Source organism: Siphateles boraxobius, unplaced genomic scaffold (assembly GCF_051911475.1).
Source record: "Siphateles boraxobius isolate OS27281-9 unplaced genomic scaffold, OSU_SipBor_1 22, whole genome shotgun sequence".
Taxonomy (NCBI): Eukaryota; Metazoa; Chordata; class Actinopteri; order Cypriniformes; family Leuciscidae; genus Siphateles; species Siphateles boraxobius.
In genome coordinates, this window is record NW_027508833.1 from 18,842,873 (window position 1) to 18,868,479 (window position 25,607).

The 25,607-nt window shown below is 38.7% G+C and overlaps 1 protein-coding gene across 8 annotated transcripts; it reads left to right on the forward strand.

Annotated features, from left to right (window-relative positions):
• The first annotated feature begins 784 nt into the window (after positions 1-784).
• Positions 785-24,437, forward strand: mgaa (MAX dimerization protein MGA a). Of its 8 annotated transcripts, XM_077238942.1 has the most exons (26): positions 809-932; positions 1,025-1,165; positions 8,104-9,256; positions 9,543-11,337; positions 11,805-11,877; positions 11,971-12,081; positions 12,174-12,293; positions 12,402-12,494; positions 12,587-13,248; positions 13,402-13,696; positions 13,891-14,081; positions 14,277-14,381; positions 14,470-14,506; positions 14,927-15,345; positions 15,790-16,012; positions 16,201-16,503; positions 18,100-18,402; positions 18,946-19,730; positions 19,839-19,999; positions 20,191-20,236; positions 20,377-20,496; positions 20,587-20,698; positions 21,080-21,661; positions 21,776-21,901; positions 21,996-22,118; positions 22,205-24,437. In XM_077238942.1, exons 3-26 carry the CDS (start codon positions 8,169-8,171, stop codon positions 23,089-23,091), a joined length of 8,760 nt encoding a protein of 2,919 aa, XP_077095057.1. In that variant the 5' UTR covers positions 809-932; positions 1,025-1,165; positions 8,104-8,168; the 3' UTR covers positions 23,092-24,437. The 8 variants fall into 8 exon arrangements, with proteins under 8 accessions (XP_077095056.1, XP_077095060.1, XP_077095061.1 ...); XM_077238941.1 differs by lacking the exon at positions 1,025-1,165 and having other exon boundaries at positions 785-932; XM_077238945.1 differs by lacking the exon at positions 1,025-1,165 and having other exon boundaries at positions 785-932; positions 20,191-20,230.
• The last annotated feature ends 1,170 nt before the right edge of the window (positions 24,438-25,607 follow it).

Below are 25,607 nucleotides of genomic sequence, written 5' to 3' on the forward strand. Positions count from 1 at the left end.
ATGTGTAAGCTACATGATTGATAATTACATCATAATTTGGAAACACATCTAATCAGAACTACTGAAAATTCAGCTGAGAGCCAACTGAATTGAAAGTCAGTTTATCCAGTAATTAGACACAAGTTTACTTCACATATTAGTAATAGTGAAATTTCATTTGTAATGAATTATTTTATTGAGATGGTCTGCTGTCACATTTTCCTGCTGCAATTCACCAAATACTAATGTTCTCTCCAGGTCAACAAAATCCTAAAACGTACTGTACATAAATAGCCCGAAGACAGAGACAAAGAGGAAATAAGACAGGAGATGTAACATGCCTCGTGTTCGGGCTTTGTTAAACCCCTTCAACCATTATACAATTGACTGTCCTCTGAGAATGAAAACAAGTAACGTCAGACAAACGAGTGGAGAGCATGTTCAATGGAGCATTGTAATAAATAAAGCTTTTGACGGCAGAGCACTGAAAGAGAGGGTTTGGCATCACCATGAACAAAACTTCCTTTGTCTCAAAAATCCAGTTGTAGGATTCTTAAGATTAATATATGATGCATCTTTGCCTCGCTGTTCCAAATCAGACGTAAAATAAAACATTTTACGCAACGACTCTTTTTTTATCTACGATTTTCGTCATTCGAATAAAAACCGACGCAGTGCGAGTCGAGGCAGCCATGACGTAAACAAAGGCGTTAAGTAAACGCATGCGCGATACAACCAACGATTCTCATCAGTCAGAGCAGCGCCTGCGCACAGTAGTCACACGAGCGCGTGCAATGTTTTGAACGGCGACGTGCTGACGTCACCCCACGCACGTAAACCTCGGAGGGTGAGACGCACGGTGTAATAATGTGAGAAGGGAGAGAGGAAAAAAAACAACATTAACGAAGACAGGAGAGAGAGTATGCACAATATGCATTACATATTGACAAAAGGTAACAGTCTAATCCGGATGCAGCTTTGTATGTAACAGTAATTGCAAAAGTTCGCTGAACAAGGGTGTTTTTCGTTGTTACTTCGTGGCCAGAGCAGACCATCTCTCAGCGCGCTTCGCCCGCCATTCGAGATGTTTCGACGTGCACGCGCTATCCGCGCCAACTTTTAGATCTCGGGCCTATTAGAGACATGCGCCATCGACGAATATTTCTCGACGCCTGTTTCACAAAAGGTGACTGAAACTCAATTTCTTGACTTTGAATGGACAAATAACATTTATGCACGCCGGTGGTTGCCACGTGTACTCACATGTGAATTAGGTAAAATAAGCAGTCTAGTAATGTTGTTATAGTAACGTGCGCCTTTTCGGTAATCATGCGCACGTTGCGTAATAAATGCGTTTGACGCTATTCTTCAAGTTTTGATTATCATAGATGTGTATTAAAAATGAGACATATTTTTTTCAAAAGCATGTGGCTAAAGTGATGTCATGGCGTTGACATGCATATTTTTTATTATATTTGATTTTATGCATAACAATACGTTTGTGACGTTGCATAAATAACTAAATTATAAATAATACTTTTTTGGTGTCTTAATTGCGTCTTTGTTGACATAAATTGAGTTATTTTAATACGTTTTAGAAGGTTATGCAGCAGTCACACTAGTCTTTAAGCATGAGGTAGCCTATTATTTCGAAACCATATCATTCTAGTGCTTCCATATATTATAACTTTAAAATATTATTTTAATAATATTTATATAAAAAGGTACCCATATTTTACTAATAATGCAGCAAATCTTAAAATATACTGTCTACTCGAAAGACGAAACTGTGTGTTTGCTTGCATTTCTGCTTTTTCGTGTATGCATATGGAATGTGTAGTGACACACCCACCTTGGAAGGTGCACAATAGAGTTCTATAGAAAATGCTTAAATAATGCTTACACGGAATGAATATTTGAGTTATAAGTAGCCTAATGAAAGTTATTTAAGTTGCATAGATTCTATCGCCTCACGAGTTGAGATCACATGACAAGGAAAGTTTTTTGCTATGGTCACGCCATATCGTAAATACCATAGTCTTGAGATGACAACAGGTGTTCTATTCACTGGGGTGGTGTTTAAGTCCAATTTTCTATGCCCTTCCCTCGCTAACTACCCTCCATCTTGTTCACTCAAATGTATGGCATTGCACAGTCCATGAGTGCCCACTACTGGCAGAACCCTTGCAGTGTGTTTAAATGAAACACCATAAGCCCTTGATCGTTTGGAATCCGCAGTGGAGCTGATTTATTATTTACACTTTTTTCCTTATGAATTTGATTTATGCACCATTCTCTAGGCATGTATGCTTGGGCTGTTGGAGAAAATATGCAAATTTACACATTACAATAACAATACAACAAACTATAGTAGTCAGCTTAAGGTAGCTACATGTATTATACGGATAAATTAGGGATGTGACGGTGAGGATATTTTCCCACCGGTTAATCGACGTGTGACAATACCGGTATCACCGGCGGGGGCTTTTAAATCACTAATTTAAAGGCAAACGTAAAATGCGCGCGTTTGCAAGGGCATGCATACATGGTGTGGTCGTGCGGAGTAGCACTGTTTTATTATTGTGCTCTGAATTGGCGCTAATTTTAAAACGAAACTAATTATTTAATTTTTTTACATGCGGCAGCACTTCACTTTCACTTTAGCGTCAATTCATCCTTCGCAGGGAGTTTGATTGACATGCGATCTGACCAATCAAAACCCACCATTTTTGTCCGACAAAGCAGTCAGAAGTAGATTAACATCGGTGGATTTGAATTTGGCTTTAAAGGTACAATATGTAAGAATTTTGCAGTAAAATATCTAAAAACCACTAGGTCAATGTTATATATTTTGTTTAGTTGATTACTTACAATATCCCAAATATTTCCAACTATTTGTAAATCGTGAGAAAATTGCGATTTTAACCAAGGAAACGGGAGGTGTGAGGAGGGGTGAGGAGTCGCCAGTCAATGACGTCATATCCGCGTTACCCTCGGTTTCCGCCAGGTTTGACCTCGCACTGCCATAGTAACCATGGCGAGAGACTTGGACAACTGGGTTATGCCCGTTATGCCTAGCAGTACGCTCACGCTGTTTTTTTTTTTTCAAACATTATGGACCATGGCAAGCAGACTTTGAGACAAAAAAAGGACTAAAAAGAAGCTCATCATCTTTCGGGCTCCACGTCCGCGACTAACTTCAACTTGACAGAGACGCGAGTGTTGCATGTACTTTATTAGACAGGTGAGCAAATGTACATAAAACTAATCAATGTTATTTAGTTCAACATGATGAAATGTTAGAATATGATCTGTATGTTATTCTAATGTTGATCTAGCTTAGTTAGTCTCATACAGCCAACAAACAACCTAACTAGCAACATTCAACACACTCAAATGCAGTTTAGTGTGATAGTGTAACTGTTAGAGCAAGTGAAACAGCGCTGCCTTACCTCAAGTTTAATTCGTCTAATAAACTGACCTGTGTGAGTATTAATTCAGCACTTGCGTGTAGTTCGGTAGAATGAAATGTCCTTATTCCTTTATATCCGCGGGACTCGCGTTGTGTTTGGCGCTTGTATACTTCTAGCAATCGCGCCCTGCTTCACACCACAGTCATGTTAAAAACATCAATGTATTCACTCATCTATAAAAGATCCATCAGCTTGACGACAAGATCCATAATTCAGCTTAATGTGGAATATACGTCATCAATATACGCCTTTGTTATTGTTAGCGACCCCTGGTGGCGAAAAATCCTGCATATTGTACCTTTAACTGAGGCAATCTGACACGACACATTAAAGAGCCACAAAACGGTAGGCCTATTTATTGTGTAATTGTCTTTGACTGACCAAATTTGAAAGTTCAGACTTTGATTCATATTAAATATTAGGCCTACCTGCTCGGTCCTGTCTGTCAGCGTGTTGTCAGTGGCCTCTATTGTTCACTGCTTGAGAACATGGGTTGAATCCGATATCGCCCCCTAAACCCTCATTCACCAAGTTAGGCCTATTCCCTACGTTAGTCCACTAATAGCCTACTGTTCAGTTCAAGGAGTGAATGAAAACGAGCGAGCGATTTCGGACAGCCGTTGAGCGTACATAAGCTGTACACTCGTTAGTGCAGTGCAATGTGCGAATGAATAAGTGCACTCAGTAATGTCCACTATGGTTTCGGACACCACTAAAAATGTCTATCTCCTCAAATAACGCCCTATTTGAGGGTATAGGGGGCGATTTCGGGATTCAGCGACAGTGTGTGGCGTGAGAGTGGCATGGCTTGTCTTGCAACAGTAACTAAAGGGTCTTTGCGAATGACTTGAATGGTGGGTTCGTTATTATTCTTAATGAAAAACCCGAAAGAGAACTCGATACTGACGCTCGTCTTTTCTGTGGGTCGTGTGTGTGTGTGTGTGTGTGTGTGTGTGTGTGTGTGTGTGTGTGTGTGTGTGTGTGTGTGTGTGTGCGCGTGTGTGTGTGTAATAGGCAGGACTTAACGGATACTGTGTAATTGCGTAAAATATTTTTAACGCTTTAAACTTTTTTTTTTTTTTACAGTGTTGCGGTGGGCAAGTGGTGAAACCGGTGTTGCGACTGAACACCGTGTAACACCGGTAACACCGACTACCGTAGCAAGCCTAGGTTAAATGTCAAAATAAATTAAGCGCAATCTGCTGTGAAGTCACATTGACGGTTCTTTTTGGTTTTTGAATCCGCCTGAAGTGTATTGAGTTGGCTCACTCCCTCTGTCAAAATCGATGGGTCGAGGGTCTGTCCCTCGCCCACGCACTTTAAAATGGTGGTGGGGATTCCCTCAAGGGGAAGTGCTTGGAGAAGTGTATGTAAAAAAGTGGAGTTAAACTCAGCCTGGGAATTATGCATTTCTTTGGCAACACTATCAACGGCTAAATTAATCTGATGCCGTCAGGTGGTAAAGCTGTCACGTGGTACAGGTAGGAGCACTCAGAAAATTCCCATTTTACAGATTGAAATTATGAGCTCTACAATCATTTGAACACTTTTTATAAGTTGAAATTTCTTAATTGCGGCAATTACAACATTGCGTGAACGCACATTTTAACACTTTCTATTTGGTACTATGTAATACTGAGTAGACTGTGAGTTGCCCCTGATGATTAGAAAGAAGAAATCATGTTCATTAAATGATTTCTGTGTGCCAGCTTTGGGTTAAACAAATCAATTTCTAGCACATCTTTGACATTTTTGAGGTAAAGTAGCATTACCCACAATTTGGCAAGCTTATTCTAAAAGGGTAGTGAGTGTCATTACACAGCACAAAGACAATGGGTTGTAACATGGACATATTTTAACAATAAAATATGAGAGTTTGGGCTAAATTGTTACTATAGTCACAGCCAGCTAAAGGGCATACAGCAGAATGACTAGCCTATATCCACAATACAGCACAGCCTCAAGGCCTTATTGATTTTATAAAACTTACTAAGCTAGTGGTTATATTTTTATTATTAATTGCCTAATAATTTTATTGAAACGTCATTTTAAGCAAATTAATTGCTTGACATGCTTGCACTATATATTATAGGTCTGAACATTGAATAAATTATATGAATTTGCTTAGTCTCTATCCGCAGGGAATTCATTTAGTGAGTACTGCATCATGCGTTTTTTGAGATAGTGTTTGGAATTTTAATTCTTTTGGAAAGCTATTTAGCAATTCTGTCAGAATTTTCCCAGAAGCCCTCCATCAAAATTTTTTTGTGTAAAAATAATTCTGTTTATCACTATGTTTTCAATTGTTTGTTAGGTAATTAACTGTCATTTAGGGTATCATATGATCAATGTCCTCCTGTTTTAGTACTTCAATTTCTTGATTAAAATATTCTGTATCAGAAGAGCCAGGTCGTGTCATGTCACAGGTAGGACAAAAGATTAACCGGTGTTGCAGATAGAATGCTCAGTTGAGGTAACATTCATAAACGGTGAGTTTAATCACAAGTTACATGAAGGTTTATGCTCTTCAAGAATGAACAATGTGGTATCAATGAGTTTGCTGGTTGTTTATGAAAAACCTGGTCCAACTGTGCAACCTGAAATTAGAAAGGGCAATTATGTGGTTTCTGTAAATGCTTATAGATAATTTAGCCTGTTATGCATGTCCTTGAAGGTTTTGTTTCGTGGCAAATTTAATACAAAATATCAGTATATTATCTGCATGCTCAGTGTGGTGTGCACCTACTTTAGTATCAAATTGCTTTTCAAGAATGTTTTGTCTGGAAACTCAGTCACACTAAGTATTGTTTACATGAAAATGTTTTTAAATTTCTCTTCACTAAAGTAGATCCTTTTTTATTCTTAATCCAGCGCCATCTAGTGGCCCCAATGGAATTGCAAGAATAATGATTGTTTCCAAAGAGGTTTCCCTGTTTATATGCATACATCATTTTACCCCCACTCTTCTATTCAGTGTACATTAATGAACAGAGACCACAGAACTTCGGGGCAGTTTACACAACAGTTTTGTTTTTTAACTGAAAACTTTATGCGTTTTGGTCATTAATTAACACAACAACAGTGTTTTGGGGGCCAAAAAAAGCAAACTTTTGAAAACGGGTTTCAAAGTGCACGTGTTTGAAAATGAATACCGTTATTGTCTCCGTGTAAACTACAAAAACGCAAATCTGTGAAAACAGTGACTTTACGAACATGTGTATTACATGTTTATTCTATAGGCATGCGTGTTCGGGTGCTAGAATGCGTATGTTTGCAGTCTTTCTTTACGAAGTGACATCACCAACATTTTTTGTTGTTTTTGCGGACCCTAACCCTTAAGCTCTAGCATTTGATGACAGTGGAATTTATTTTTTTCTAAACGGTGTCTACCATTGTTGGATTAACTAGTCAATTTTGGGGTGAGTAGTCACGACATTGGTTAAGTCGGAGCCCCTTGAGATGAGATGCTGTTCGAAAATAGTTACACAAAGGCCCTGTTTTTACCTGGTATTAATGTGTTTTCGGTGATCCAAGTGGTCGGTTGAGATGCATTACCGTTTCCACTTGATCATAACATACATCTCCTGTAACCATTTGTGTTCAGATTTGTCAAGACACCCCACAGAGCTCTTTATCAGTTTTGCGGGAGCGTCAAAGGCAGTGCGTGAATACTACTAAGCTTATGAGTGAGAGGGAAAGGAAGCAACTATGAAATACGAAAATATAAGGAGGGCAGCTGGTTTTTTTTTTTTTTGTCACCACACATCCTAGAAATATCATGTAAGGTGATCTAGACGGATAGCGTTCCTGCTACAAATCCAATGTGGTGGTCACTTGCGTTTTGTAGATGTTTTGTAGATGTTTTAGAAACAACTCGCTCTCTTTTTGCCATGGACACGTGTAACAAGTTCAAGGTACCATGACATTTTCTTGTATCAATTCCCCTTATTTAGGCAACAGATCCTCAGTCAATGCTGCATGTACCTCCATATGTTTACAGTTCATTTTTACTTCAATGTAACTAAACACCAAGGCTTTTCATTTACCGTTTGTCCTTTACAGACCCAGAGATGGAGGTAGACTGTTTAGGACAGGTACTCAACACTGTTCATGAATGGCCATCTTCATGCAAAGTTCCAGTCCTTAACCTGCCTATAATTTCCAAGTGTCATGAAGCCTTTGAAGTGTTTGTTAGGACTAAACTGTGTAGCTAGGTGGCCTTACATGAGCAGAGTTGAATACCTCTTATCCAGTATTGCTAGGATATACTTTGTCTTGCCTAGATGACTTGCCTAGATGTCCTCACAAGTATTACCTAGGCTAATCCAATGTTTAGAGGCCTGTGATGGATAACCACAACACTGATGTAGTCCATAAAGCACCATACACTACACACCAGTATTCTTGTTCAGACATTTCTCTAGCAAGGTGTAAACCTTTTGAAAACAGACAAGGTAATGCATTTTTGGAATTAAATTGTTGTCTTATGCATACAGGCCAGGCAGGGATGCAACTTACTAGTAGTTGAATAATCTAGTGAGTAATACAAATAAAAACTGTTTATAATATACTTGAATGTTAATCTTTACAGTTGCTAGTTGTGAAACATGCTTTGACCATGCCATGTCGCGTATGTCTTGTTTTTTTAAAGGATGTAGACATGAAATGCCCTGAGATGAGAGGGTCAGAAGCTATCCAGATGACTTCTTAACTCCCATGGAAGATACAAAGCAGCAAGGTGCAATGGTGCTTCATGAAGAGGGCATGACTGCCCCAACACTGGCTCCTCCCACAACCACTCCCCCTTCCATCTTTGTTGTCCTCAAACAGTTGCAGTCTGGTGATACTGGAAAAGACAAGAGCAGTCTGATGGCTATTAGTGAGGCAAATAAAATGGTGAATTCTTCAATCGGCTCTGCTGTAACAGGCATTCATCCATCATCATCTACATTTGCAGACACCAACAACAGCTCACAGTCAGAACACTTACCAGCAGATGCTAGATGTAAGGGCATCACAGTTACACTGGACAACAACAGTATGTGGAATGAGTTCTATAGGTGTCAGACTGAGATGATTCTGACCAAACAAGGTCGTAGAATGTTCCCCTATTGCCGATTTCGTCTCTCTGGAATGGAACCTTTCCAGAGTTACGTGCTGGCAATGGATATTGTTCCAGTTGATAGCCACAGGTACAAATGGAGTGGGAAAGGATGGGAAACCAATGGGAAGGCTGAGCCTCATGTTTCACGTTTGTTTGTACACCCAGAATCCCCTGCTACTGGCCTACACTGGATGCAGTACCCTGTTTCATTTTACAGACTGAAACTTTGCAACAATTTGGACCAAGAGGACCATATTATTTTGCACTCAATGCACCGATACCTTCCTCGACTTCATGTCATACCTGCAGACAAAGCCACTGAAGACATTCAAGTTGACAATCCCAACGTTATAACTCTAAGCTTTTCTCAGACTGAGTTCTTTGCAGTCACAGCCTATCAAAACCTTCGCATTACCCAGCTCAAAATTGACTACAACCCATTTGCCAAAGGTTTCAGGGAGGATGCAGTCAATGCCCGTTCATCCAAGGTAAAGAATGGTATGTCCACTGAGGAAACTGGGAGTGAACTCAAGCTAAGCAGGGAGATGACAACCTTGAACAATTTGAAAACCTTGTTTATGAAGAGAAATGCTGCTGTAAAGGTCAATAAGGACCAGGATGACCCCAGCCATACAAATGGAGAAAAGAAAGTTGTTAATGGGGATGCTCCTAAAGTAGAAACAAATGTTCAAGGTTTCTGGTAAGTAGTTAATCAACATAAATTTGTCAAACGGAAGCAAAATTTTACTTTAGTTTGAATTAGACTTACAAACTCAATGCAACATACTATATGCAATGTGCGAACGCTGACCAACGTATTTTCCTGTTATGTGCTGTAGCTCGAAGTGTTTGCTTTCACATCATTTTATAGTTTGTTTAAGGCCCTAGGCAACATATAAAACTATTTTCAGATATGGAACATATTTGCCAATTTTGACAAATGTAAACTTTTTTTCTATCTTATTTTCTTATCCTTTCTCTGACAGTAGTAAGAAGCGCCCATCGTCATCAGCATTTTCAGACTTCATTAAAGGTGCTCACGTGAAAGTCAAAAGGTTATCACTTGAGAATATCAAGAAAAATGGTGTGGCCTTGCAAACAACTTGCACAAGTGATCAAAAGGAGGTGATGGACATATCCAAAAAAGAAAATATTTTACAACTTGTTAGTAATGATGAAACTGTGGTAGGTGACATTCACAGATGTGAAAGCACAGACACATCCTCAAAAACAGAGTTATTAAAGACAGATGAGACTAAAACAGAACTATATGAACACAAATCTGACAAGATTACATTATTATCCAGTGACCAAAATGTACCCTACACAAATCAAAAGGGGATGGAGACCCTTTCTTCTCTGGACACTGAGGCCAAGTCTAATGCAAACACGAAGAAAACCTTACCACATAAGCGGCCAGAACGTGTACCCCTACCTCTCCTTGCTCAGTTCCTTAAACAGAGAAAGTCTAAAACAAGACCTTTTACACCCAAATCTGACACTCCCAGCTCATCCTTAGACTCTGAAAAGTCATGTGAACATTTCTTAACCCCTTCCATCCCTTGTGTTACCACTATCTTAGATTCACATCCAGTACTTGCCTCAATATCTCAAAAAGTTACATCATCAACAATAGATGCAATCAACATTACATCTCTGTCCACTGCATTATCATCTTCATCAGCAACTTCATCCCCCGTACCAACAGAAATACAATTTTCTGATGGATTTTCACATTTCCCAGTTGGCAGTGATTCATTCCGTGCCCCCAACACCACCTCTTCTTCCAAATCTGAATCTGACAGAATGTCTAGTGTGTTCCATAATGCTGATCCTGTTTCTATGCCAGATCTTGACAACACACTCAGGCCTCAGTCAGACATTTCATCTCTCTTTACATGTGACACTGTTCATGACATTTGTTTACCTATTACACTTGAAGTTAACAATGACTTTGATGTCACACCAATTGTCCCCTCTGTCACTACATCAGATTTTGGTGTGCCATCTTGTACAGACAACGTTGTTCCTTATCAGGAACTTGCCTCATTGCCTGATGTTGCTGAGAGTGCAGCTATTTCCGATTGTCTTCTAGACAGTTCCAAGGGCTCTTGTCCTGAGCTTTTTTCTGAAGAAGTCCCTCCACACTCTCTGTTCACACATGAAGAATCCGTTTCCTTGCCGTTAGATGACCCATCTTCCCCAGCCTTCTCCTTGCCCAGCCCAGCTCCTTCTTCTCCTGACCCATTTCCAGCAAGTCTATTCTGTGAAAGACCAGTACCTCCTCGAAAGACCCTTGATTCATTTCCAGAAAGATTATTGAATTGCACAGCTTTTTCCTCTCCTGACCTTTTCCCTTTAGGTCTATTCAATGACAAGCCTGTGCCTGCCAGAAAGATCTATGATTTTTTTCCAGAAAGACCACTGGATGCAATTGTAACTTCTAAAGAATCATTGTCACCAAGTGTCCCTGATGAGCCAGAACATCTCAGAGGAACAATTGACTTGTTCTCTCAAAGTCAATGCTCTGAAAGACCAGGGCCTCTTAATGACTTGCAGTCAGCTAGTTATGAGACCAATGTTTCTGATCACATTGTTCCTGAACCAATTAAACAATCCTCTCATGGAAGCACTTTCAAGAAGTCAAAGGCAAAACCGAAAAAAATCGGAAAATTGAAGTTCAGTGAAGATGATGAGGTGTTTGAAAAACCTGTAACTGTTCCAATGCAGCCCAGCCTGGAGGATGTCGACGGCCAGTTGTTTGTCTCCTTCATGTCAAAGGTAACAAAAAACTTGTCTGGTAACTTTAGAATATAGAAAGGAAACTTTGAAGGAAATGACCTCACAAAAATGAAAATGTAGTTTTTACTCGCCCTTATTTTAAAACATCCATATGATGACCAACCTTGATGTCAAATAAGTAATTTACTCCTGTTTTTTTGTAAATGTTTGTTCTTGACATCAAACCTGAGTGAATGTGTCTTCAGTATATGCTGATTTATTTTATTTTTTGTAAAAGTGTCTGCTCTTACATAAGCAAAATATTTTTGATTGGCTTTAGAATATTTGGATTAGAGCTCATTTTAATTAATGGACTACTTTATCTGTATTTGCTTTGCTTTACTACTTTAAAATGTTTTAAACTTTTTTTTTCATTGACCTGGTGTATGTAACATCTACAGAATACTATCTATATACTTACTACAATACATCTATGTGACATTCTGAACACCTTAATCCTGAAATAGAAAGCTCTTGAGATTCACCTCGGAGATGATGCCAAAACGGAGATGGCACAAAAAACCACAGTGTATCCAGACGGTAAGAATTGAACACCTCACCGTGGTTGACGCTAAAGAACCACTTTGAAATCACCTACAGTTTATTTATTTAGTTATTTGTTTATTTAAACAGGTGGCAGTGATGAAAATATGCAGGAAAAGATTGTGGTGCTAGAGAAAACCCTTTTATGTGATCTGAAATTCATGAAGCACAGACAGGTCATTCATCCAGTGCTGCAAGAAGGTTCTAGATTTTGGAATTCTCTGAATCTCTAAATTATATAACACTACAATGTACAACATTACAATAATGTTTAATTTTGCTTTTCTTTGTAGTGGGATTAAAGTTGAATCTGCTTGACCTAAACCTTGAAATTGACCTGCAATATCTGGGTGTGCAATTACCCATTCCCCCTCCTGTTCTGTCACCTGAAGTATGTTCAGCATCATCTCAAGGTAACATATCTTAATAATAATAATAACAACAACAAACAATAAGCATATAGATGAGCTAAATCATTATTTAGGCATTTTCATTGTCATTAATGCTTTTCCCCTTTGTAGTCCAGTTTGTTTCAAGGACAGGAAAAACCACTGACTTCACTAAAATTAAAGGTTGGAGAGATAAGTTTGCTGGATCAGGATCTATTACTGAAGGTATACTATTTTATTTGTGATCTTAACTAATTTGAAATGTTGGTATGATACTGCTGCTAAAAGAATGATTTTGCATTACATTTTATTTGCAGGCATGTCAAGCACAGATGCAGGACAGAAGAACCTCTCTGCATTTTGTAGTGACATGTTGGATGAGTACCTGGCTAGCGAGGGCAAACTGATCGATGAACGAGCTGCTAACTTATCACAGACTGATACTACGCCTGTAGCTTACCAGCTACCCACAAAGAGCACTAGCTACGTTCGTACCCTGGATAGTGTACTTAAGAAACAAGTACCTGCTTCCTTATCCACAACATCCAATAAAGTCAAGCCAACGTTCAAGTCCAAAGAGAAAATAAAATCCCAAAAAAATTTAAAGTCACGTACAGGAAAGCAAATAAAAACAGTCTTTAGTGGGAACAAACCTGCGTTGTGCTTGAAAAAGCCACAACAGAGCAAAGCGTTTAAAAATAAGAAGGAATCCAAAAGTTTGAGTCCTGAAAAGCCTGTTGCAATTGCTATTTTGAGTGCTGAAAAGACTTCTGCAATTGTAGCCTCTAATAAGAGTCCTATGGTTGAAGTTTCTGACTCCGCACAATCAAGTTGCACAGGTGGACGTAGTGTAGGTTTGCCTAAGACTCTGGTGAAACTGATGGATGTGGAAGATGGAGCAGTGTGGGAAGGCAGACATCGTACCTATATTACAGAAGAAAGGGCAGCCATCGCACTGGCCACTCTTGTCACCTCTGAGGTATAAGTCAAAATGAGGATCATCTTAGTGTATAGTTTCTTAGGACAGATATTGGGTTTTGTAGTGATTGTCATTAACAACAGAATTGAGCTATGGGATAATGTTCTCCAAGACACCTTATGCTCTTTCTTATCTCTTTTTCTCGGTTTTAAGGGGGTATCAAAAGGAAACCCTGATGCCATCAGAATTATAAGACGTCGTGCACCACCCTGCCTCAATGTATTCTGTAGGCTTGGCTGCGTGTGTGCCAGCCTGGTGCACTTGAGGCGACATCATCACTGTGGAAAACCACAGTGCATGTTGGGCTGTAGCTGCCTGCGACGCAAAGTTGTTGCACTGAAGATCCCCAAACAGGAAGAAAGTACAGCAGATGAGCCTGAACCTCAAGGAGTTTCAGAGGAGAACAAGGCTAAATGGAAGAAAAAAAACAAAAAGAGAAAAACTTATGGTCAGTTTATTCAATGGATATGTATTGCAATAGCTGTTCCATTGTTATAACTAACATTTGACCACTTGTTATTTTATCGTAATATTCCTGTATCTTTCCAATATGCTTGTATTGCATGAAAAGCTGCTTTGAAACAATGTGTACTAAGAAAAGTTATGCAAATGAAATTGAATTACCTTGACCATCTCCTGCAGTTCTGACAGATCCGGAGACAGCTCCTGAACCGGCCAAACGTGTGAGTACATTATGGGTTCGAAAAAGAGAAGTTTCTGATTCAGAGGTTCTTTTCTCTCCTCCTCCTCCAAGTGCTCAATCTCCAGCACTCTTGTCTCGAGAGCTTCAAAATGACCTGGAAAGCTTTTTCAGTCCTTTAAAACAAAATACGGTGAGACTCAAAGATTTAGAATACATTGCAATCATAACCGATCACAGTTTATTAAACATGCTTTTAATGGATTTATTATTACATGTGCAATTTTTTTCCCGTTATCAAATACTTGTCACATTCTATGTCGTGTAGTTTCATAATTTCATCGTTGTGTACACTTTGATATCTTAAATATTTCCTTACTATATTCAGGTGGAAGAGAAAAAATTTAATATGATTAAGGACAATATGGAGAGCTCACTGACATGTGCTCGTTCGCGACCGTTTGACTCCAGATGTCATGCTAAACAAAAAACGGTGAGATTCCTACATGAAGGATGGCATATTTTTTTGGTTAAGACAAATTTACATGAATTTACACTGTACACTCTTGTACTTTTGGCAGGTTGACCAGCACCACATATCACAGGTCTCTAATCAAGGTCAGTTTTCCTTTACTGATTATTAGTTAGTTTACTGATCATTAGTAGTTATGGGTTAGTTCACACAAAAATTAAAATTCTGTCATTACTCGCTCTCATGTCGTTCCAAACCCGCAAGACATTTCTTTCATCTTCGGTACACAAATGAAGATCTTTTTAATGAAATCTAGCTTTCTGTCCCTCTATTGACAGCTCACGCATCCTCCACTTTCAAGCCCCAGAAAGGTAGTAAAGACATCATAAAAGTAATGGAATATTTAATGACAGAATTTTCGTTTATGGGTGAACTAATGCTTTAATAGTTGGTGTAATCATAGTTTATTGCCAAACAACATAATGTCAAGTTCAAAGGACTTTAAAATGTTTTACAAAGCTGGTCCTTCAATTGAAACCCCTCTTTTTTTCCCCTTTTGCTCACAGATATTGAAGAGGGTGAGCTTGTACCTCTTAATTTGTCTGGCCCTGCAAAACGCCTTGAGATCATATCTGAATGCAGTTGGACAAGTACAGACATCAGAAATTACATTATGCGCGTAGTGTGTGAGCACATGGCTCAGGATCGTTTGAAGCATCCTTTCTGGATTGGCAAGTACTTTATTGAGCCAGTTTCCAAGACTCTACAAGAGACCGAGGATGGTTCCATTGAAACATATAAAGTCACCATCTCTCGACCTGTGGAGAAAAAAACAGAAGATGAGAAGGTTACGCATACTGAAGCTGAACTGAAAAAGCATGTAGAGAAGAGTGAGGTGAAGGGTCTGCCTTTCCTCTCCAGGTGTTGCCCTGCAGGCTTGCTCAAGGCTGAGAAAAAAGCACCCGATGCCCCAGGCCGAATAATGGTAATTGTGCAATTACCTGGCAAAACCATTTAGATGTATTTAGGAATACAAAATATCATAAACTCATATAACTAACATGAAAATGTATTTAAGTTATGTCCCTGGTCGTCTTGTGCACAATTTATCAGTGTATGTAATTCCAACGTTTTCGTCTAAATTTATTACATTACACCTCCTGAAATTACTTTTCTTTTTATCTCACACCACCTGGGCTGCATGAAATGCTCACTTTTCACAATTCAATCAATTCCCAATGAATCAAGTCTTATCCTACATTTTTTTCCCTTAAACAATACAGAACAAAAATGGGTTGGCAGCTTCATTTTTGTTGACTTTAAGAGTAGTAAAGTACTGCCTAAGACATTTCTTTATATTTTAAGGTATGATTATTTTTGAATGGAGTAGGACCAGTCATTTAAAACTTGCGATTAATTTTTTTCGCAGGTCAATGGAAAGCCATACCCACAAGCCAAATTAGAGTTGGGGCAGATGGGAGCTTTGCATCCTGCCAACAGGCTGGCAGCTTACATCACAGGGAGAATATGTCCAACAACATCAACCATTTCAAAGGCCTCCATCACATCCATTCCGGTTTCTACTGTTGCCACAGTAACCACAGTTACCAGCATGTCTACTTCTACAAACACACCCATCATCAAATCTGTAGGTAAGTCATGTAAAGGTTTACAGTGTTCACCTACAGACCTCTCAAGTGTATTGACCAATATAGTGGACGTCCAGTATATTATTAAGCAGTGTGTAACACTGTTACATTTGTGCAGCTGTACTGCATGTAAATATGTGCATAACTTAAGTGGCAGACTTAACCTGCTCCTTAATTTGTTTTTTGCACAGTGACCAAGCCCCCTGTGGGAAAGGTCTTCACCCAGTTTGTGGTCAACCACATCAACTCTCAAAACAACACTAGCACCTCACACTTACAGCCTTCTGCTCTAAAAGTTGTCAACCCCTCCTCAATGTTGACGACTGGCATAGAGGCTGGTGCTCCTGGGGTGGCTCTTTCTCCTCTTAAAGCAGGCTTGGTAACCCAGGTGTCTGAGCCTTCAGACTCTGCAGGTAGCACCAGTTTTCCCACTGTATCAAAAGTCCAAGCCCCTACCATCACCATCCTCCCTAAATCACCCAGCCTGCCTCTGGGTAAGCCTGGCTTCCTTGGTTTGCCATTATGTGTCTGTGTTTCCCTCTCCAACAAATCCTTTAGCCATCCATCTACTGGGAGAATTTAACATACTTGGCCTTCATATGGGTCTGTTCTTGTGATTTAAAGCTTGCTGTTACTTCAAAGAAAGATGCTGGGTTACTTTCATCTTCCTGTGTTGTGTACCCTTCCCATTATCTTCTGTTTTCATCATTTGTGACCCTGGCTGTTATTGTAGGTTGAATAATCTTCCATGAGCTTAATTCAGCACCGAGCTTCACCATCATTGATTTTCACATTACGCAGTATATCTTAATGTTAGATCTGTCCTTTTGCAGACTGAGATGTAAAAATGCGTGACACCGTGTTTACAGTGGTGAAGGAAAATTATGAATATGTTTTGGCTTCTCTGGATTCAGCATTGTAAAATATATGGTAATTGTTATACACAGCCTGAATAAATTGTTTGAAACAAAGCAATCAGATCATATCAAACATTTTAAATAAACAGGCAATATGTGGCCGTATAAGCATCAGAGACAATTTGTGATGCAACTAGGGTGAGCATTGTTCAACTTGATGTAAATGCACAGTGACCTAATGTGCCAACTGCCAATAGGAATACAGGCATTTAATCAGTGTCAGTGTGAATGCACCTTATACTACATAGTAATTTTAATTGCAGTTTGCTATTGTGAACACAATCTGTCACCATCCTTATTCTCCTTAAAGGGTTAGTTCACCCAAAAATGAAAATTCTGTCATTAATTACGCTAATGTCATTCCAAATTCGTAAGACCTTTGTTCATTTTCGGACTCAAATTAAGACGTTTTTGATGAAATTCGATGGCTCAGGAAGGGCTCCATTGACCCTTTATTTAATTAACACATTGAAGCCCCAAAAAGGTAGGAAAGACATAGTTAAAATAGTCCATGTGACTACAGCGATTCAACCTTAATTTTATGAAGCGACGAGAATACTTTTGTGTGCTAAAAAAAAAATATATTGACTTTATTCAGTCATTTATTTTCTGTATCAGTCTCCGACGCTCGTTCATGCGAGCACCATGACGCATGTTCACATTACTTTTTGTGACAAAAAAAACCAATGTGAACATGCATCGTGGTGCTCTCATGAACAGAGACTGATACAGAAGAAAAGAAATTACTGAAAGTCGATATTTTGTTTTTTTAGCGCACAAAGTATTCTCGTCGCTTCATAAAATTAAGTTGAACCACTGTAGTCACATGGACTATTTTAACGATATCTTTCCTACCTTTTTGGGTGTCTTTCTTGCCTTCAAAGTCTTAATTAAATAGCCGTCAATGGAGCCCCACCTGAGCCATCGGATTTCATCAAAAATATCTTAATATTTGTTCCGAAGATGAACGAAGGTCTTACGGGTTTGGACCGACATTAGGGTGAGTAATTAATGACAGAATTTTCATTTTTGGGTGAACTAACCCTTTAATTATGGGCTAGTTTGGTGCTTTGGTTCTGACTTTTACATGCTTCACATTGTCCTTTAATTATTTCACCATGCCACCAAGTTGAATGTTTAAGTTGCCATAATGAATCTTTTCCGTATTTTCAGATGGGTCTGGTCCAACGCCATCAACTACTGTCTCTTTACCTGGATCGACCACTCCTGGGAAAAAGACTGTTTTGATCTCAGTTATGTCCCGTAATACAGGTCTCCCCAATAGTGGTGCTCGGATTACAAAGCCTGTCACACAGACTCGTCCCCCACAGACCCCAGGCCAAAAGATGCTGCTTCAGGTGGTGAAGACGGCTGATGGAAACACATTGTACCGTAATCCTAATGGCCAACTCATGCAGCTGGTACCTCTAAGTCAAATTAAAGCCATCAAACCCAATCTCCTATCTCAAGGCCAACGTAAGTGGTTCAGAAATACCATTTTAAATGGTTCATAAAAAAACAATAAATATATATATATATAAGTATAATTAAATAAGAAGGCTATAAGCACTTAACAGCTTAAAGCTATATTTTATAAGCACCCCAATGGATAAAAATCGCAGCGTCGCAGACAAGAATTATGACTGACTTTGAGAAATTTGTGTAATCTACATTATTACTTTGTTATAATTTTTAGTACAAAGGGTAGAAATTAAATTCCATTGAATTAAAAATATGATATGAGCACATTTAGCCATTGAGTAAAAAATGTAAACTTAAGGCATGGTCACATAATTTTTAAAGTTTTTGAAAAAGCATCTAAATTCCTAGTTTCATTTTGCTACTGTTTTGCTGGCAACCAATGTTGAATATTAAAATGTGGTCATTTTTGTGCAGCATACTCTTATTAATTATTTTACTCAAGTTTGGTGAAGAGTAGATAAACTTGTTGGGGAAAATGTCAAAACAAATGTGTGCTTAACCCAAAAGACATTAATTATGCCTTTGTTTTTCCCACAGCAACCTTTATCCGTTTGCACGCACCGGCTACAATCAGTCTGAATAAGCCTCGGGGTGGCAGCGCCACCATAGTCACATCTTCCAACCCAACGACTCAAATGCAGTCAAAGCCTTCGGTCACTGTACCAGTCTCTACATCTTCATCTATGAGTAGCAAGACAGTCACACTCACTACATCCAAGTCAGCCTCATTGGGCAGCCTTCCTTCTACCCTTAAAGTTGTCCCAGGTTTTCTGGGACAATCTGGCACTTGCACATTAAGAATTGTCTCACCAAATCCTGTCCAAGACACTGGAATTATCAATCCAGCTTCCACTCCTATCCTCTCACAGAGTGGCTCCACATTAAAACATGGAAGTTCAACACTACTGAACAAAGACTCCACTAAGTCTGAGACCACCGTTTCTGTTAGCTCACTTTCAACAGAGGGGCCAATCGGTCCGGTCCATAAGCAGTCTGAGCTGTGTCCTGTTAAACAAAATAGCTGTGATGTTTCTAAACGAATAGCAGGAAATGTATCAGATAGTTTATCTTCTGCTGCCACCTATCCAAAATCCAGACAATTTTCTGGAGATGATTCAGCCCCAACACATAATGAGCATGGAGCGCTGAAACATTTGAGTTTGGCTGAAGCTGATAACAGAGATAATCCCAATATGAAGGAAACAAATTTTGACAAAACACCAGATCCCGAAGAGGAAGAGATTGAATCAGATGTAACAGAATTAACTGATGACTCTGACCTGTACAGTGATGATGACCGAGAAGATACATGTAGTTTTAGTGTAAGAGCTTCATATAATTGATTATTTTCACCTTTTATAACTGAATTTGTGTAGCTCATCGAACTGTTATATTGCTTGTTCAGGCTAGATATTTTTGCTGTTTTTCAGGGTTCTGATAAAGGGGAGAGGATGGAGGATACGGATGGTTTGGACTCTGAGATGAAAGATTTTGCAGAGGTGGTGGTTGATATTGAGACTGTTGAGTCTACAGAGGAAAACAGTATCGCAAAATTTAGGGCATCTGCAATTAGACGGAATCAACATCATAGGTAACGAACACCTGATTGATTATGTGGAACTGTAGTTTGCATTATTTTGATGTTTTGTTTTGGTATTTGACCTGATCTGCATCTATACTATGAAAGCATCTGAAAAAAGATGCCTTGCCAAAGAAAATGAACCAGTTCCTGTGAAAAATCTACAAAATGACTTGCCTTTTAAAAACATTTTGCTCTTGCAGTAACCGGAAGCACATTCATGATGAAAGCTTGGAAGTGAAGGTCAGGGTAGGTTCTATCCTCCCCGTTCCATATGTACATTTTTATTTATTTTTCAAATGACTGACCCAACCCTTTCTATGTAATTTGTAACATGCATGTGTAAGTTTTTATATTTCATAAATTGTGTTATTTAACTCTTTGTGCAGAGAGTGAGGCTGGAGAGAAAAAGGCGCCACACACTCAAAGAGTTATTTCTTAAACTTCATGAAACACTAGGAATGCCCTCAAAGAATCGTGAAGCTTCCAGGTTAAGCATCCTCACCGAGGTTTGTTGTTGGTTTTGCAACAGTTTATGCTTTTAATTTCACTGAAAATATTGTTTTACTGTTTTGACATGTTTTCTTACTTATTTCAAGGGTCGTAAAGAGATCGAGTCTCTGGTTAAGCAGGAGGACCACTTAATAAAAAGAAGAGAGAAGCTGCGAATTAAGAGGGAGTGTTACCTACAGACACTTTCACTATTGTGTGGTAAGGCTGTCCTTCAGACTATGGAATAATTTTTTATAATATCCAAGCTGTTATTAAAGATCAGCAACATATTTTGTATAAATATATTAATCTTGTACACTTACAAATCATATATTAATGCAACCTTTCGGTCATGCTACCATCCTGATGGTCGCATGACCTAAACGTTGCTTTGAAATATGATTTGCAAGGTATTGCAGTGTGTGGGATTCATCTATTTTTGTTAGACTATTTGTTTCTATTTATTCCTAGGCACATGCTTATAGGATTTACAGGGAGTTATGGGGATATTTCATTGATATATTCTGATATAAAATTATATAATTTGAATGTGTTAACATCTGGTTTGCTAACAAAAGTTGTATCTCTTTTTGTCTACAGACAAGAGTACTGAGTCCATCAGCCAGAAGCTTAATGAAATTATAGCTAAACAAAAAGCCCTGGAGGCCCAAACTAATCCAAAAGAGATAAAGTCCCAGCTTAACCAGGCAACGTCTAAATCTAAACCCAAACCTAAACCCAAGCCTAAAGTAGTTGATCTTAATAGTAAACAGAAAGGTTTGGCACTCCAGAACAGTAAAAAGAAAGGTTTGGCACTCCAGAACAAAGTAAAAGATGTTCCAAAACCCAACTTTTCTCCCTCCAAACCAATAGACTTGAGTATTAAAAAACAAAAAAGCCTGGAAGAGACAAAAAGTGTTTTGAAATCCACTCCATCTTCAAAAACTACTGACCTTGATAGTAGCAAAAACACCATTAAAACTCAGGATAAAGAGCAAGGCAGCATGTCTAAACCTACTCAGCCATCTTTTAACTCCAGTCCACAAAAGAAACCAGTCTCTGTCCCAAGTCCTGTAAAACATTTCCCAGTACCTCGTGAGAGAATGCGGCCAAACATTCTCTCCCGTGCTTCATCCCAGGTGATGCAAGGATCTCCAGTCAAAGAGCCTCTTTTAACTAATGGTTAGTCCAAGAAGAAAACATTTACAATACAGTACTTGTGCCATATTGATTTGACTTGGTTTGAAACTGATTTTTTGAGGTTCATACTTCCTGATGTCTGTTGTTTATTTTCAGTGTGTATACCTCAATTATTTCCACTGATGAATACCATGGTTCAATGCAATCAAATCATAACCATAAACAACACACTTCAACCGATTGGCATCACCTCAGTAGGAACACAGCAATCATCCACACCAGGTTTGTCTCTAAACAGGTCAATGATGTTCCAAAATGTCAAAGAAAGTAAGTTAGATAACACACATCTGTGTTTTTGTATTCTTTTTTTAACTAGGTGTAGCATCTGTGTCCATAGTTCCTACAATATCTCATCCGCTTAGAGGGGGAAATTCTCTTCCAGTATTGCAGCCTCAGTTAATCAAAATTACAAACAGTCCTGTTAATATTAATACTCAAGGTGAGTTTCCTCGGCTGATATTGTCATATAAATTGAATCGGATGTCCCTACATTGTTCAGTGATATTCATATTCATACATTTTCAGTGGATTCTGCCAACCTTCCAAACATTACCAATGTTATTTCTCTGGTTTCACCGGTGGAGAATCTGGTAATACCACAGAAAGTTGTGGAAGATGCATCTGTTGCCCAGCCACAGTCAAAATCTCTCCCTGCCCCAGTGGAGAATCAGCAGAATATCTCCGATGTTAAAATATCTAATTTGGAGGAAAGGGCACTTGTTGATGAGCCTCAACCTAAGGATTTCCCAAAACAGCCTGAAGGAGGGGATGAGATCAGTGCATCTGGTACTTCATCCAACCAAGAAAGACTGGAGAAGAAGGGTCAGGATGACAGAAGCGACCCTGAGGATGAAAATCTGATGTCTTTGCTAGACGAACTTGTTCTTCTTAGCCAGCAGCTGAGTAATGAAGACGAAGATCAGAGAATTGTCGTGCCAGACGAGGTACAGCCATGTTCTGACAAGCAGGCAGATGCAGACCGGGATGATGAACGTGCTCTCAGTCCCTTGTTCCTAACTCTAGATGAAGATTTGATTTCTCCAGACTCTAAAGATGAAATCGATATCCCACCCAAAGTGGATGACTTGGTCAAAGTCATCTTTGGGTCAGATTCACCTTCGGTATCATCCGAATCTGGAGTTGCACCATCAACAAGCGTTGAAAGTCCGAATGCCCCAACGTGCAATGTTAAAGGTGATGCACTTACTCCACCACCTCTGTTGCACATGAAGGCTGCATGTGAAGTTACTTCGGGTCAATCTGCGAATGAAGGGACCAATGTGGCATGGCGGCCTATGCCTAAACTGGTTCCTCTAGGGTTAAAGCCCCAAGATGTTGTAAATAAGGTGACTGGCTCTTCGGCTCTCAAACCGGACTCAAATGAGCAAGATGTTAATAGACCACAAATGTGATCTACCAGTCAATGAATCAGGTTTGCTGCTGCTCTCGTATAACTAGTGTACAAAATAGTTTTTTAAATGTATTTATTTCTTGTTTCCTGTGCAAGTCCTGCTGCCATGGGTACCACCTGTTGTGCCTCTGGTATATCCAAAGACGTTTTGTTGATTTGACTTTTTGTTGCTTTTCAATATTCAACCTACTTAACCAGCAAGATTCTCTATATTCTCAGATTTTGCTAGCGATTGTGTATCCACTCTTTGTGGCAATATATGTGAAAGAATCTGTTAACTCATCCTAACCTCCATATTGGAGCATTTGGTTTTCTTTCCAATTGAAGTTCATTAAAAAATAAATAGTTTACTTAATCTTTAAACATAGGATTGTTTCTCCCGTAGCACCATGAAGGTCAAGCTGATTGTAATCGTTTGCTCTGGGGATTTTGTGGGATGGTTAGGGTGGTTATCCAGGTGACCTTTTTAGGAATAATTGAATTTGCCCAGTGACTTTTAACAGTAAAGCTGTTTCATTTGTGAGTGTCTGCTAATGAGGTTACACAAATGTTATTGTCTTTGCATCTCACTGAAACAAACCACTGTCTGTTAAACACATCACATGAATACATGTTAAAGCAATAATAGATGTTAAATTCCCTACAAACCGTCTATGTACTTGTTACAGAAAAGCAAACTTATATACATATGTTGAGTGCCTTTCAAAAGGTTCTAATATATGCATATTGGGACGTAGAAAGGTTTCTTGTTTTAGGGAATAGTCAACCTATAAATAGCATTAGGAATTTAGGAATAAATTAAGGATATAGTGCATCCACTTTCTTCCTTTTTTGTATTTTTGTTTGTTTTGAAAGTAATCTGTGAAGTTTGAGTAGTCAGTTTATGGCTTTTGAATGTTTTAGTTATGAAAACCTACTATTTAACAATGTCTAAAGCATTTCAAAGGGTTTTAACGCTATTGTCACATCCAGCGAGGTGGATAATTTCAAGGGATGCCTCAGTTTGAGCTTAGTTATCACTATGCAATTGTTTTGCGTTAGATTTAGACAAGACTGGAAAAGGAAAAAACTACATAGGAACTGCAAGGCTTCATAAAATGAGATTTGTATATTTGATGTAACACTGGTTTATTTTGTAAATTAGTTAGCTAGTTTAAAGTCTGTATATTGGCTTGTATAACATTTCTTGGCTATTGTACATATGTAAAACTTATTCTTTTTGTTAGTCTGCGAACTGTCTGTTAAAATACTTATTTTTTTATATGCTATAAATCAGTGCTCTCTTAACTTCTTTGTAAAAGAGATGGATATGTCTTTTTAAGTCAATAAATTTGTGCTCATAATGTGTGAAAGTGAACATTTTAATAATCCCATTTAATGACTGAGATTTGTGGTTAATTAAAAAAACCTGGAAATGCGAATATTATTATTTTTTATTGCTTAGTCTATAATGTGCTTTTCTGAGATCATGCATTTTTTATTAATGTTGTAGTCTTAACAATTAGCATTTGGCCAAATTTTGATATTTAATACAAATGAGATGTAAATTAACATGTTAAGTTAAAATACGTGTGGGCATATATCAGCAAATATATTAATACTCAAAATATTAATCTACATTTTGATCTACTTGATCGGCTTATGATGCTTTTGGGAAATTTTTGGGGCTGTTGTCCAAAAACATACCTTGAAGACTCTGAAGTGTTTCATTTGACATTTGAAACAGACTTTAGAGAATTACATAATTATCAAGGTAATTGTAGGTTATTATCTACTAATGGTTTTTCGCTTGCTCGCAAGTCCCAAGAGCAAATACCGATCTATTTCCAGGAGGGATCATGGTTGATATACAGCTGTTGACAAAGAGGTGTAATCAAACCACTTTCAACTGTGTCAAGGTAAGATCCATCCATTCTTTAATGTGCATTTTGCTCAACATGTTTTAAGAGATGAGACTGAAATAGTATTGATTTGAATTCAACATCCAGACCAAAATGGTGCTGGACTGTTAAGAATAAGAAGTTACAAGGGATAGGTAACTAATTTTGCCTCATTCTTTTTAACAGAATTTAGACTAAGCATAAGAAATGTCAGCAGTAAACAATTGGACAGAGAACTGCACCAACTCCAATGATATGGTCCTTCCTTTGGTTCCACACATGGACTGTCCCTCCAACCGCAGATATGCCACCAACTTCATACCTTTTGTCTTTTACATGCTTTCAATCCTTGGAACAATTGGAAATCTCTGGAGCCTGCGGGCTTGTCTGCGGCCATCCCATCCTTGGAGTATTGGTTCCATTGGTGTATTGAACATAGCTCTGTGTGACCTTGCCTATTTGGCCTCTATGGGACCCTGGGCTGTCTACATTAGCTCTGACTACAACTGGAAAATTGGCCGTTCACTCTGCATTGTGGTGAAAATCCTATACTTTGTCGGGTTGACGTCTAGTACCATGTTCATATGCGCCATAAGCACCGACCGCTTCCTAGCAATCGTCTTCCCTCTGGAGTCCC